Source organism: Nasonia vitripennis, chromosome 2, assembly GCF_009193385.2.
Source record: "Nasonia vitripennis strain AsymCx chromosome 2, Nvit_psr_1.1, whole genome shotgun sequence".
Taxonomy (NCBI): domain Eukaryota; kingdom Metazoa; phylum Arthropoda; class Insecta; order Hymenoptera; family Pteromalidae; genus Nasonia; species Nasonia vitripennis.
In genome coordinates, this window is record NC_045758.1 from 25,678,853 (window position 1) to 25,693,979 (window position 15,127).

Consider the following 15,127-nt stretch of genomic DNA (forward strand, 5'->3'; position numbering starts at 1 on the left):
ATGTCTAGTTTCAACCGGACTTCGTCTGTAAACGGAGATTAATAAGGCATTAATTGTCGCGTATACGCGGTTTCTCTGAATCTAGGCATACAATCTTGCGAGAGCGATTGATAAATCAAGCGTGAAATGGAATTCACACTGGATGTATTACGCGAAAATTACGTAAAACGCGCGTTGACATCCCAAAGCTTTCTACAGAACGAAAACGGCGGCAATCCACAGTGTCGCGCTGATGGGGACGTAATAACGCTGAAAAGAAAGCAAACATAATCGCCTATACCCGCACGTATATATAACGGATAATACACGCTATATCCTATCCAAACACGCGCTTTTCGACACTTTCACTTTCGCCTCGCTCCGCGTCCGCATGTCCAAACTGCCGTAAAATACGCGCTCGTTTTCTCCTGAAAAAAAAAAGAAGAAGACGCGACAATTTTCATTGTCACGCGGTCAGCTATAGAAGCTACACGGCGATGACAGCAGCAGCAGCGTCGCATTGAAACATTTTTAATGCGGCACGCACGCGACCGTTTCGACTTATTCGTTCCCTACCGCGCGCGCCAATTGCGATACAGCCGCTGCGCACTTCCGCCATGTGTATATATGTCCGTGTAGCGAAACCTATATACGAACGCGACGCATCTTGAATGTGCACTTGATGTGTGATTGATTCGTGGAGACGTGTGCTTTTCTATTGTCATATAACGCGTGCGATTATATCGCGCGCGTGCGCGGAAAATCGATTTTCTCCCTCGCTGCAGCAGCAGCGATCCAATTTTCTATGTCCTGAAGCTACCGTATACGCTTGTGTCTCTAGTCACGTTTTTTTCATTTCACCGTTTGCCGAGCAACAACAAACGAATTACGTCGTGCTTACCGATTGCACAGAGGACGAGGGACTTTAGTCCCCGAGAGGTTGATGATGTGATGAGTGTGTGTGTGTGTGTCATCGTCGACGTATTTTCTTCGGAATAATAAACGAGAGCACAATAAACAAACAAACTCCGGGAGATCCGCGCGACGATTTCCACTTATTATCGGAATATCGATAAATAAGCTTCATCCCGTTTATTGTTGCGTATAACCGATTGTCGATCGGCTCTTCTCCAAAGCGACTTTCCTTATTAATACAGCCGGCGCTCGCCGTTCTCGCGATGGACGGATTGCCGCGAATAGCGGATTAAGCTGGAACATCGCGCCCGATATAACTTTATCTCGGCGCTATTAATACAAGCACCTTCGTCGACGGCTTCGTCAGCGTCGTAGAAGAATAATATTTAGACTCGCGCTCGGGGGAGATTACGCGTTGCATCAGTCGGCGATTACCGCTGATGCTCTGATTTCCGATTCTGCGGAAAATTGCGAATCGGACGAACCGAATTGTATGGGTATATATAGGTGTATAAGTGACGATGCGTCTTTTCAGCGAGTACACGATTAGGTCGTTCAAATAATCAACCGCCCTGGTAGCAGCGTTCCGGAGAACGTACCTGAAAGCTACCGAGATTTTTCAAATCTAGCAGGTTTCCAGAATAGAATCCAGAGTAGATGAAAACCCCGATAAATCAGATATGATTTCTGGAAGAAATCTCGGTAGAATTTTTTCTCTACTATGATTTGTTCATATAACCTTACTTTTCGCACTAATGATCCTGCTCTACATTGACATTGTTTGAAAATATCCATAAATTGATGAATATATATATATATATATATATATATATATATATATATATATATACCCTATAAATTCACATACAATGTTTTTTAAAAGGGAAACATGATTTTTAAGGTGCACATTGATAGTGAAAACCTAACCCTACACATGCATGCTCTCGTACATGACAGGATGTACAGCATTGTGTACTGACTGACTTTGTATTATTCAAGTACAATTACTGTGTGAAAAGTGTCATCAATGCACTCAAAGTCACCAATGATGAGGTTTGCACAGGTATTTCAATCTCATCAGTATGCGATCCAGTTACTCTCAACCACCAAATCTCTCATAATCATGGTAAATCCATAATATTAAAGGTGGATGCCTGTTATTTTGCGTTAAGACTTGTTAAATTATTTAGAAACAGACTGCCATATCAGTTTTTACTTAACAGTCTTGGTTCGGCTTTTCACCCTGAACCCTATGGCTTCGGCGTCAAAAAATGCAGGTAGCTCTGTACATGAAAGTTGAATTCATATCAGCTAGAATGAATTTAACTTAATATACTGTTTCAACATGCCAATACAAATTAAGTTACAAATTTTCAGCTGTCTAAGTGTAATAGTTTTCAAATGAGAGCCAAAATAAAACTGTGAAAAAAGTAAAAGTAAACTGTGAAAACTATCATACCTAGAGGGCTGAAATTTTGCAAATTAATTTTTGTTGGCATGTTGTAACAGTATATTAAGTTGAATTCATTCTAGCTGATATGAATTCAACTTTCATGTATAGACCCACCTGTATTTTTGCCGCCAAAGCCATAGGGTTCATGGTGCAAAGCTGAACCAAGACTGTTAAGTGAAAACCGAGATGGCAGGCTGTTTCTAAATAATTTAACAAGTCTTAATGCAAAAGAACAGACATAAAACTTCAATATCATGGATTTAGCATGATTATGAGAGATTTGGTGGTTGACAGTGACTACGCTCGCATACTGATGAGATTGAAATACCTGTGGAAACCTCATCATTGGTAACTTTGAGTATTGATGACACTTTTCACATAGTAATAGCACTTGAACAACACAAAGTCAGTCAGTGCAGCATGCTTGTACATACTGTCATACATGACAGTATGCATGTGTAGGGTTAGGTTTTCACTCTTAATGGGCACTTTGAAAATCATATTTTCCCTTAAACTCATTCTATATGAATTAATAGGCTAAATATTCCTAATTCAACATGCTGTATAACATAGCAGACAGCCTCTACAATACGCGTCATATACCTCTAGTATGCCTGTGCCTGGCCTAAACCGTAGGCGCATGCGCAAAAAATTAAGAGAACTTCTGTTACTCGGATTTCAGCGTAGAAACTACGCATATTTCTGGACGGATTCTGGGTTTTATTTCTACCGAGTCGTATATACACACACGAAACGAACCCTTGGATTTGAGCAACTACAACCTGTAAACTCAGTTGCAGTTATAGCACGAGCGGCCCAATAAGGCAGTTTTGGCAAATAAAGGATATATTGCGGTATAAGCACACCACTATATATGCAAGTATAGAAGCAAACAGTGATGAGGGAAACGCGAAAGTGCCTATGCGCCACCTACCGTCACCAGTCAGAAACACGTATAGGAAACAGGACAGGCTGTCAGGCAAAATTGATCTTTTGAATCATTTTCTTCCCCGATTTTTAAGAGCAATAGACGTTTATAGATCAATGCCAATGAAATTGCTCAATATTTTTAGAGCGCAGTTTATCGCGATTGGCTTTACGAGTACTCGCAGATAAAGCTCGCGGTTATTTGTGTGTGACTCATTTTTTTCCTCTCGGTTTTTATGGATGAATATGAGCATAGAGTCGTGATTATTAATAATATATTTCTTGGCACGCGAGCTTATCGTAAACAACTATAATATAAGCGCAGTACAGTTTCCTGCGCTGCGAGCAATGGGTGCTTTAAAAAACACTTACATTAGTCAACGCAATAATTACTTGGTGTAATCTGCTCACGATGTAGATTACGAGTACAACAGACTCGGTCAAAAATAAGTTGTAAATCTTACTTCGACACTACGCGGATTAGACGACTCGATTATTCACTTCAGTTCTCGAAAACATATATGCGAAAGGTCGAATCGAGTAACTTTTTTTTCACGTTTCGTAATACCGGAAATTAAAGCGCGTTTGAACTATTTTAAATAGGTTTTCCCCAACACGACACACGATCATGTATTTCAGAAAACCTTTTTTATATACAGAATGAATAAAAAATTACGAACGGCGCAACGGCTTTTCGACGAACCACACAAAGGGCATCCTTGGAATTTTGAGACGAATTATAATGAAGGTGGGGCGTAAGGAACTGATTTATTCAATAGCGCTGGCCATTATACACGACGACAAGTGATTTTGGTATATAAGATGTTGCCGGATCATGGGATTTCATTAGTTTCGTTCGAGTCTTCGGACACGAGAGATCAGTGTTAAACAGATTTACATTTAATCGCCGGCAGCAAGTATGGCTTCTTTGAAGTGCTTTGTTCCCTTGATGCTCTGCGTCCTGCTCGCCACTCTTTGCATCGCTTCGGCTAAGCCGAGTAAGTCTCTATTATGTACTGTTATTACTTGTAGCAATTTGTGAAGTTAACAAACACCACCTAATCGCGTACTTACATTTCGTTATAAACGTAGCCTTTTTGGGGTGATTTGGGAAACTCGTTCAACGTTTGAGGTGATTTAAAATAAACCTTTGTCATTTCAGTTGGCGAAGAATCCGATAAAAAGTCAATCAAAACTGCATTATCTGATGAAGCTATTAAGGCAAAGTTGACCGCACAACTGGAAGAACTGGAAAAGGATGTTGACGATTTCCGTAAGTTGGCATTTGATATATCACATAGAAATAAACTTGTAAAAGACTTCGTTTCATTTGAACTTGAAATTTTAGTTAAGAAAATCGACGAGCTGGACTCTGAACTGGATGAGATCACAGCTATCCCAGGTAAGGCCCTATTTTACTTCTTAACAATTCTCATATCGAGGCTTTGAACAACTGGTCAACGCATGACACTTTATTGCGAATAGTACAATAACTATCTCAATGAACTCTAGAAAGATCGAGCGTCGATTTCATTCCGCGACCGAGTATTATAGGCGCGTTGCAGAATTCAGCCGAAAATATATTTTATCTAAAGTAATCGTTGCATAAAATTTCAGATATCCAAAAAGGAGAGTCGGAGACTGCTACTGAGCATATAGCAAAGAAGCCAGGTGAGGAATTATTTTATTTAAAAAAATTCTTGTATCGATATACGTAATGAAACATTTTGATAAATGAATTCTATTGAAATAGTAACAGTAAGCAAAGAATTTTAACAGTCTGAAGTAATCGTTCTATTTATATTTAATGTTTTAGAGGAGCAAAATCCTACAGAACCATCCGTTTAGTAAAATTCACGTTCTTTAAATTATATTCTGGACCTATATCTCAAAACAGGACTTGACAACGCAGAAGAATAAGCCACACGATTATTATGTTTGAAATCACAAATATTTGTACTCTATATCACGCACATTAAAGCTCTTTTTCGAGTATTTTCGAAACGTGTTCATCGCCCCGAATGCCATTCTCCAAATCCTCGAAAAATTCCAACAACAAACTTCTCTGCTCAACAAAACAAAATACCGGCAAAAGTAAAAAAATAAACTCACCTTTCGCCCAACCGGTGAGCACATTTCCAAGGTAGGCGACCTTGTACGAGGGGTCGTACTCGGTGATGGAGGCGTTGCCCCTGTGTCTGCGCCAGAGTTTGCCAAGTCCCCTCTTGAGGGACCTGAGTGTCCTGGTACCGAGTTCCGAGCTGCCGCTCAGTATGCTCGAGGACGTCGTCGTCGATGATGTCAAGCTGATCCTGTCGACCGAGTCAAGGCTGCCTCGGCGCACGATGCCGATCTCCTCGTTGTTGTTCTCAGCGGAGAACATGTCGTCGGCTTTGGCGGGTTCCGCTACCACGTCGCTGATCGCCTTCATCTTCGGAGCTTCTTCCTTTCTCTCTCTTGAATTTGCTAAGCCCGTCAAATCACAGAGAGATGGATCGTTCCGCCGAAATCGGTACAACGCTGTGGTTATATCTTTTTGTTCCTCTATCGCATTCCGGATAAAAGAATCATATTTCACTGAAGCTATCGAAGGTAATGTACAGAGTCAGTCGTGTAACTCGTTCTCGTCGCACTGTTAGTGGCACTGATATATTCAATGGAGAATAATTGAAGAAACACACTTGGGATATGTCGCGGAGACACTACATGTCAGCGTCGGAGAGCAGCAGTGTAGTAGTGGTCGGCACGAGCGCGACTGCGGTATTGACGATTTCGAGGCTCATCGCGCTCTCTGGAGAGAGCCGGCTCGCGTATTATTAATCAGCGATCCTCATCCCCACCACCGCCGTACCCAACCTCCCACCCTCTCGAGCTCGCGAGTCTTTTGTTTTGTCTCTCTCTCTCTCTCTGCTCGCTCGAGTTACGTAGCGGCGGCGGCTAGCCTATGCGCGTCGTGTTTTGCGACCGGTATATGCGTCCGCTATAGGGAATCCGGAACTGAGGACACTTGTCTTTAGTGAAGCTGCTTCTTCTTCTTCTTCTTCTTTTTTTGTTTAGGCGCCGATGGGATGTCGATCGGTTGCTGGGCTCATGCTATCGTCGCGTTACGGACGTCGCTGGAGGCCTGAAAACAGTTGAAAGGCACAAGAATTAGTTTTGGATGCAGATCGTGGGTGATTTGAAATTTCAGGGAATTCCCGGGACAAACAAAGGTTTGCGGAAAGATAGCAAAAAATGCGCTGTGAATACCGAATGCAACTTTGTCTTTGCTCCGGGTTTTCTATTCAAGAGTATTCATGACGTTCTCCGGATTGCGAGAGATATATTATTATAAGTGTGATCACGATTTATTTATATACGTTGTATTTCTGTGTAAACACGAGCGATAAAGCCGCGATTGTGCAAGAGGAAGAACGCGAGAAACAGGTGGGGCGGATTTCTTCGGAAGTGCCGTATGCTGTACTTTTGACTGTACGGCTTTGACAATTTATCGACCAAGGTGATAAGAGCGACAATGCGCGATGTTAATTATTGTATATGTATGAAAAAAAAGTTGTCGAGGTATTCGGCCTGGGTCCGAGAATTTCTCTTTTTTTAATGAGGCAGTTAATATGACAGCCTCCAATAAATGCGGTATTAACGAGGATGACAAATATATCGCCACGCGCGCTGTTTATTGTTATTGTGCTCTTCTCATTGCCGTCGGGAAAAGCATATTTCGCTTCTAATAAATGTCGTTAGTTATTATTTCTTTTGCGAGACTTATCCTAGAACCACGAAACGCGGATAATAACTCGAATGATTTATCTCGCGACGGGCTCACATTTTGCTGTGGTTTTTTTTTCTGGCAAACAATGTGCTAAACTTTGTAAAAAATTCGTTTGCCGCTACGACTGTTGTAAATAAACACTCGAGTGATTTTCAGCAATCCGAGCGTCCGACAGCTGGTTATTTTCTCAGTTTGGCAAGAACGCGAAAGCTTGCGCATACACTACTTCACGGGCAAAACGACGGTTTATCATACGAATTTCGATCTGATTTATGCAAAGCGAAAATACACCTGCTCTCTATTTTCGCAACGACTGGCTTCGAGCTCTCGATAAAGTCCGACGATTTTCATAACCGATTGGAAGGAATATATTCTCGCATAAATCAACAAAATTTCTCCAAACAATCCTGCTACCACACGCAGTACACAACTCCCTAATCGACTATCTCGCGCAATTACAGCTCGATCGGAAGTCTCTCGAGCCCATAGTTCCTACATACACCCATCTTACGCAAGTGCACACTTACAACAGAGTAGCAGAATGCAAATCGGCGGAGACGCCCCATTCCGATGGTAATTGCTTAATTGTGCAACTGCGGGAGTGTAGGAGTGGGGGAGGCATTTACGTGCCGACGAGAGAGGCTGTTTATACGCCACCCGCGCGACTTAAAGACGGAGCCGCTTCCGAGCGGCTAAGTGCCCGGTTGACGAGAGAGTGGTTTCTCTTTTTTCGAGAGACAGAGAGAAAGAAAGATTGAAAGAACGACGAATTCCGTCGCGGTTCGTGCGCGCGACGCAGCTGATTGTTAACGAGGAATTATTGAAATCACACTATATCGCAAAAACAACCCTTTCATCGCACTTTACGAAAACACAAACAAAAACCGCACAGCTGCTCGGCTGGCGCCGCAAACTCGTAAAATCTTCCCCGACAAAACAACGTCGAGAGCGCGACTCGATTTTCGCACACATGTCTGATATATACAAAAAGCCTCGAAGCCCGTCGACCTTCGCTGCTCTCCCGCTCAGTTCCTTGTCCTCTTTTTTTCCATATCCTCGCGCCGAACAGGAGCAGCACATCGGCCAAAAGCAACGTTGGCGTCATCTCTCTCTCTCTCTCTCTCTCTCTCTCTCTCTCTCTCTCTCTCTCTCTCTCTCTCTCATGCGAGCCTTATCGCCCGGAAAACAATGCGGTATCGTCTCGACAGCAGTTGAAACAAAAATTTCATCGACAAACGACACAATTTACCGTCTTCAAAGCGCGTACAAAACATATGCACGTATATAGACTCGGGCGTATAGAGTTTATCATCCGCTCGAGCGACTTATCGCGGACGTGCAGCGCCGGAAACTTTCTCGCTGGTTTCTCCAATTGCGCGAACGGAAGACCGCAACTGCTACTGGCTTTTTTGCTGCGCCTGTGTATGCTACTATCGCTGTTTCTCTGAGCTAGCTTTCTTTCGCGAGGCTGTAACGTAGCGGAGGTATACACGCGGATTTCTAAGACGGAGCCGAGAGAGAGAGAGAGACGCGAGAGAGACGCGAGAGGTTCAAAAGGTCGGAATTCGAATTCGACCTTTCTTCTCTCTGCTTCTCGAGATTTCCGTGTATGGTTTTGGAATAAATTTCGCGCGAGAGTTGAGAATAAAAATTCTGCGAGGCACAATGACTCCGAGAGAGAGAGAGAGAGAGAGAGAGAGAGAGAGAGAGAGAGAGAGAGAGAGAGAGAGAGAGAGAGAGATTGACTCGCGTGTATGCGTGCAATTAAAAAGTATCGTATCAGTTCGAGATGAATACGTTTATACGTGTCACCAAACAAATATGCGCATATTATTTTCGAAGGTAAAAACAGAAGGAATTTCGTAAGAAATATTAAAAAAAAAAAATGAGTTATGCGTAGTTTTTTATACAACATGCAAAAGAAAGTATTCATTGTTTCAAAACTGCGCGCCGCGCTTGTAATCGTTGATCCAAAATAATATGCAAACAGGCCAATGCTCAACGGTACACGGACTGCATTGTTTTGCATCGTTGCAGCGACGAATGCAAAAAAAGAAATAATAATATCGCGGACGTCTAGAAATTCCTTCGCTTGTACGATCGGCAGACTATAACGAGCATAATGACGTCGATATTCAAATACACGGATGACGTTCGGATTTTCGCAAAGTAAGTAAATATCCCTCCGCATTAAGTAAACAAACTGTGTTTAAAAAATCAAGACAAGTAGGTCAGCCTCGAAAAACGCACTGACACAAAGCCAATAAAACAAGCTTTCGATCGCGAAAGAAGCTCAAAGCGCCGGCTACGGTCCAACGAAAAAGAACCACTGTATAACGATTTCACTCGTATACATACAAAAAATCGCGCATCACCGCTTTAACGATCTCGCACGCGAAGGACATCCGGACATGTGTGTTCCGTCCTTCTCATCCACAGCCACACACGCGTCACATCGTGTCATCCTCCCCTGAGCGCACACGAGCGTTGTCGTCGTCGTCCTTCTGCAAATTTCATATAATACGTAAGTAAGTCCACTTTGTGCTCTCGCGCGCTCGCGCGAGGTTACGTGCGCCGAATTCAAAATAATCGCGCTTACGTGTGCCGCGCGCGGCGCATGTGTTTTTGCCCACGTTTGGGTTTCGCGAGAGTATGTATATAGGAGGCATTTTCGGAAATTACCCGCGCGTGCGGGATAAACTGCGGCGTGTTATGGGAAAATTTCGGAGTAGCTGCCTCGTTTGTGTATGTGGAGGCACGTAGAGAAGCTGTATTATACGTCTTCGCGATGAGCAGATGGAGACGGGTTTTTGAGAGAGAGAGAGAGAGAGAGAGAGAGAGAGAGAGAGAGAGAGAGAGAGAGAGAGAGAGAGAGAGAGAGAGAGAGAGAGAGAGACGAGTGTAATGGAGCTTTATGTAACGATTCTCGTGTTTCTTCTTTTTGAGCTTGTTATGTTGCTCGTGATTTATCCGAAGAAAAAAAAATATTTTCGGTTCGCAGGAGGGGACACATGTGATATTTCGCATGTGGTTTTACGAGAGGTATAAACTCGACGGGAAAACGCGCGTGCGCTTGCTTGAAAATATTTATTTCAGCAGCGACGAAATGGGCACATCTACGCGACGACTCGACGTGAGACTAATGGACAATCGTTTCCGAGAAAACGAACGTTATAACCCAAAGAGATCAAAGGGTCATCATCGTCGCGTACAGTCAACGCTTCGGAATATCCCCTGTAGGCATCGGTGCGCCACATAATGTGCAAGATTTCACTCGCAGAATTTTCAATTCTACTTTTTGTGTCGCGCGTCCATATGTGATGCATAAACACTAATGCGCTAATCTTTTTTTTTTATCACGATCAATTAGAAGCGAGCTACGTCGGCGATTGCAATCATCCGTCCGGGGAGAGATGCTGGAAGATTTCCGAATAAATTACCGATGACAAGAGCGTTTTATCTCTCTTGATAATGAATGATTTTATTTTCCACGTGTGCACGTGCTGCACCAATGTCGCGCGTTATTGGCCGTCAGCGCACGCACTGAATCGAGTGTAAACGCGCGTGTATACATCGCCGGTAATGCTGATGATGGCACTTTCAATTTGAAAAATTGATCCATCTGTCAGCGCCCGCGAATGATAGAAGGTTTGCTCGCGCGAACTATAGTATATATACGTACAATTAACGTATAGCTTCGTGGAAAAACGTTGGCGAAGATGAGGACTTTTATGCGGTCGCCATAGTCGTTTTGTGAATTCGTGAGTTATTGGGAAAAACGAGATCGAATACGACAGTATTTGCAAGTTGGTAGCAAACAAGATTATAAAGCAGCTAATCGATCATTAGACGCACTCGTATGCATAATCCTAAATGTATATGGCGCCAGTATCATTTCTTTAGGATGTAACCAACACGTTTTTACTCCTCGCGGTTTGTCTTCTGCCTGACACGTTCTCGTTAAGCAAGAGCCGATTGAAAATTCTAAGCGTTTTTTGCTGCCGCATTTCGCGGAATGGATTTTTCCTTAATCAGAACGTGTGCGGCAAAGTGAAGAGTCTCGCTCTCTCGCGCACGTCGAGCTGTTCCAACAATGGAAAAGGACAATATATAATGTCGTTTAAAAAATGCATGAACGTTTCCTCAAAAATTATGACGTATCGCACTAAAGTAAGCACCCGACAAAAGCGAGTGTATTACGCGCGGAAGAAGCCGGCACTAATTAAAGACGGCACTCGCATAAGCGCCGCGTGTCAGGTTGTGGGTTTTTCTTGAGAGCAGAAGAAAATCGCCGAAAAATTCGAAGATACAGAGCAGGAGATATGATGGGAATACTGCGAATTCGCGCTCGAAAAACCAGCTCTCGCGCATTTAATGAACTCGTTTCGTTCTCCCCGCGATGTCGCGGGTATATTATATGGCACAACACGAATCGTCCGCGGAATGCTTTTGCAGTGGAGATATTTGCATAGATGGAATCTTTGGCCGTGTGTGTCTGTGTCGTCGGAACGAGGAATGACAATGAAACCGGTAAAAGTCGAGGAACTCGAATGCGGGATGTTACAATTTTCCAAGTTATTTGAAATACACGTTGCGAGTTTGAAATTGATATGTGTGTATGAAACTGGAAGTTTTTGATCTTGTTTTTTTCTTTTTGTCTTACCCACACACGCAAGTTATTGCTGAATTCGATTAGCATACGTGGTAGACGTGACGTGAACTGACTTGCAACAGAAAAAAGGAAGTGGAGCGTTACTTAGTTGTACATCGTTAGACGTGTGGATATATATTTATTCGCAAGGCCGTAAATAATCTCAATCGCTCTCTTGTATAAAGTAAATTATCATCGGAGCAAAGAATGCATCGACAGTAGCAGTTGCAATTCCATATAGTATATACACTGCACTGCACGCATACAGAAGAATGAAAAATCCGCCCATAGCGAGCGTATACTAATGGACTACTAATTAATAGCTCCTGTACCGTTAATTGTCGTGTTAATCGCAACTATAAACGCACAGACTCGCATACATACTCGCGAGCGCGTCTAGGCCACATAGAGTATATCAGCGGCTGTGTGCGTTACGGTATCTAACGCGTGATGCACGCGCGCATGCGAACCGTTCGCGGATTGCGGTGGTTTTTACTGCACACGAGAGCAAGCTGCTGCCAGGTCAAACCGCGACTACTATATATACATACCATGTACTTCTCCTATCGACATTATCCGCATCGGCCACACGACGCGTCTAGGAAAATTAACGCCGCGTGTGTTGCACGAACTGTCATTTTCATCGTACACGCGGCGCAGCGGCCTTTTGTGTTCCGATGCGCGCGGTGTACAGGTGTGTACGCGTAACGTTTTATTTTTTTTTCATAAATCACTTGCGTATAGTCTTCCGCGCATACGTTTGAATAAAATTATTCGGTGGAGGAATGCGGCTGTTCCGTTGTTTGAATTTTCGCGCGGGATTATTGTTATGTATTTGTTGAGCTGGAAATCGTCGCTGGATTATATCGATGTATGGGAAATCGGCTATTTTCGTGAAAACGTGATCGCGAGTCGTAAAAATATCGTTGAATAGACATTAGGCTGAAAGACAGGTATTTTAATGGCTCGAATTCGATGCATTAATGAGCTCTTGATGTGTATAGTGAGTTTTCTTCGGAATGAATAATCACGCTGACACGATTTTGTTTTTGTTTTTTGAAGCTCAGTATAGTCTGGCTTATACATATGACTCGCGGGCATAATCGTTTCTATATTATACACAGTATAAAATAATATTCTTCACGTATGTACGCAGGGTGTAGATATCCCGCAGGCGTAAGTTTAGATAGAGAACTGATAATTTTTATCTAAAATGTATATAAATTTAATACTACTATATCGATAAGATGATATCGCAACTCGGCAACTAAAAATAATTATTCGATGCTATCAGTCGATGTATCTCCTCAGCCTAAGGAGTGTTTTTAAGGTCGTTGAATGGTCAAAAAAAGACGCGTATTATATGATACAAGTGGATCCGATAAAAAACGAATCGTAAATTATGATTTACGCGACTGATCCCGTCGACATTTCAAGCGTATACAGCATAATCTCTCATAACGAGAAGCCGCTACAACGTGCGGATCTTATCTGCTTTTTCGCGCGACATAATCTAATTTTCAGTAAGATTAGCCAGAAAAAGTTTATAGTTCGTCCGGAGAAAAAAGCGTCGCGAAAAGCGACATCATGCACGTCACAGTCTGCAGATCAGTACCTACAGCGCAGAAGCTTTCACAAAATCCATCTTCAGCGATAGTCACCTCGGGGGCACTGTCTCCTATATCGAACTCATACACGCTCTCCTGCGCGTTCCGGAAGAGGCGACCGGCTTCTCTTCCACACACACACACACACGATGATTCTTTCAACACGATCGTTCTGCGGCTATATAGCCGTGTACGGAGGCGAGTTTCGAAAAAGGAGCGTCGTCGGGTCGTCGGCTTTTGCTCGTTTTTCCAGGTATACAAGACACCGGAGTCGCGCAGTTTCGTCACCGGACGACGACGAGAAGAGGTGAGGCACGTGGAGCTATTTCGGAGGAGTGTGCTCTCAAGAGAGAGAAAAAAGTCGAGGGAATTGGGTGTTTCGATTAATTGACGGACCGGATGGGTTTCCCGGAGTAAACATCGGTCGCTGAGTAAGGTAAACAAGGCGACGCTCATGGCTCTTCGTTGTCGCAAATGAGGGTCGCGTGGGAGGATTTTTATTGTGATAAACTGGGAAATTATCGACATCGTCGTGTGGATTTCGAAATCTATAGCTGGTTATGTCACCGTAGATGCACAATGCAATCGTACGTTTGTTGTTATTATTGTTAAACGCAATAATATTCCATAGGCAATACAATAAATTGATTTGTGTAGCAACCTATAAAGACTTCCTTATTACGCGAGCGTTGAGAAAGAGCATAACGAGGAGTAAACTGCTACGTATTTTAATAATATCAAATCGACGTTCAATCATCATTACTATTATATGCACAGAAAAATATTCTCAACAACATTAACGCTTGTGTTTCCCCTAATCATTGCATAACAGCGCGTAAACCTAAGAACGCAATTTTCCCGGAACGCAGCTTAATTTTCACGCACAAAATCGCCCGTCGACGTCCGTATAGAAACGCAAACAGCGAATCGCAGGCTACCGCGAACTTTTACGACAAAAGCGCGTGTAATACAGTCGCGATAGCGCAGAAGAATGAAGCCGCTAACGCGCTAATTTATCCTCCATTGTAATGTATTCCAGTGGCGTTTTTCGTTTTCACGAGCGAAAAAAAAGGAGGCAAGAGCTGCGATAAAAAAAACACGAATCCGCGCGCCGCCTTTTTTTCTCTGCTCCCGGTAGAGGTATACTTTTTACGAGCCGTTTATCAGGAGTAATGGCTCGGAGGCGCGCGCGTGACGACGAGACCGTTTGAGCACGTAGGTTTATATATATTTATGTATATAAAACGAGATTTCCTTCCTGGAAAAATTAGCTAATGGCCCCGAAAAACCAAAGAGAGCTATAATGCGGGCCGTTTTCTGTGTATACGCTTTTGATAACGGCTTGTACTTAGATGATTAAGTTGGCTCGGAGAGAGACCTTTTTACTTTACCAGTATCTATAAGGATGATTTATAATTGATTTTTACGATGTCGAACGTGAACTGATGGAAAGAACGAATGTTGTACAGCCAGTATGAAAACTGCATAGATTATTTCGACGATGATGCAAGTGAAATCAAAGTCTTATCGAGTCCAACGACGTTGTATAATACCGTCGCATACAGCATAGAACATTTACTCGAGTAATCGTATAGTAAGAGCTTATGCAGCATGAAGAAAATTAATAGTCCTTATTATACGTATAGCTTCTTCTATAAGAACACTCGCGCGGCGGCCATTGTTGTATACGTTATAAAACTATTCATTAGCCGAGGGATAACGAACGACGATGATTTCAACGATCCATATTTCGATCTCATTACAGCCTTGGCTCTGTATAAACTCGGTTGTTTTTGCACTCCATCAACAATATAAACCATTATCGT

General features: G+C 42.9%; 2 protein-coding genes across 6 annotated transcripts in view; one reads left to right on the forward strand and one right to left on the reverse strand.

Moving 5' to 3' along the window:
- LOC100122128 overlaps window positions 1-15,127 on the reverse strand; it is a 57,222-nt gene that overhangs the window by 15,044 nt on the left and 27,051 nt on the right. For 2 of the 5 annotated variants that reach the window (XM_008219552.4, XM_001605677.5), the window contains exon 2: window positions 5,387-6,398. In XM_008219552.4, the coding sequence (XP_008217774.1) occupies window positions 5,387-5,705 (319 nt within the window). In that variant the 5' untranslated portion in view covers window positions 5,706-6,398. Of the gene's footprint in view, window positions 1-5,386; window positions 6,399-9,401; window positions 9,545-11,706; window positions 11,768-15,127 lie in introns of those variants that run through there. The other 3 variants (XM_032596932.1, XM_031924136.2, XM_032596933.1) reach the window with 3 other exon arrangements.
- On the forward strand, window positions 3,053-5,269 carry LOC103318120. Its single transcript, XM_008219551.4, has 5 exons — window positions 3,053-4,272; window positions 4,437-4,547; window positions 4,623-4,676; window positions 4,892-4,945; window positions 5,091-5,269. The coding sequence occupies exons 1-5, from the start codon at window positions 4,194-4,196 to the stop codon at window positions 5,120-5,122; spliced, it is 330 nt and encodes a 109-aa protein (XP_008217773.1). The 5' UTR covers window positions 3,053-4,193; the 3' UTR covers window positions 5,123-5,269.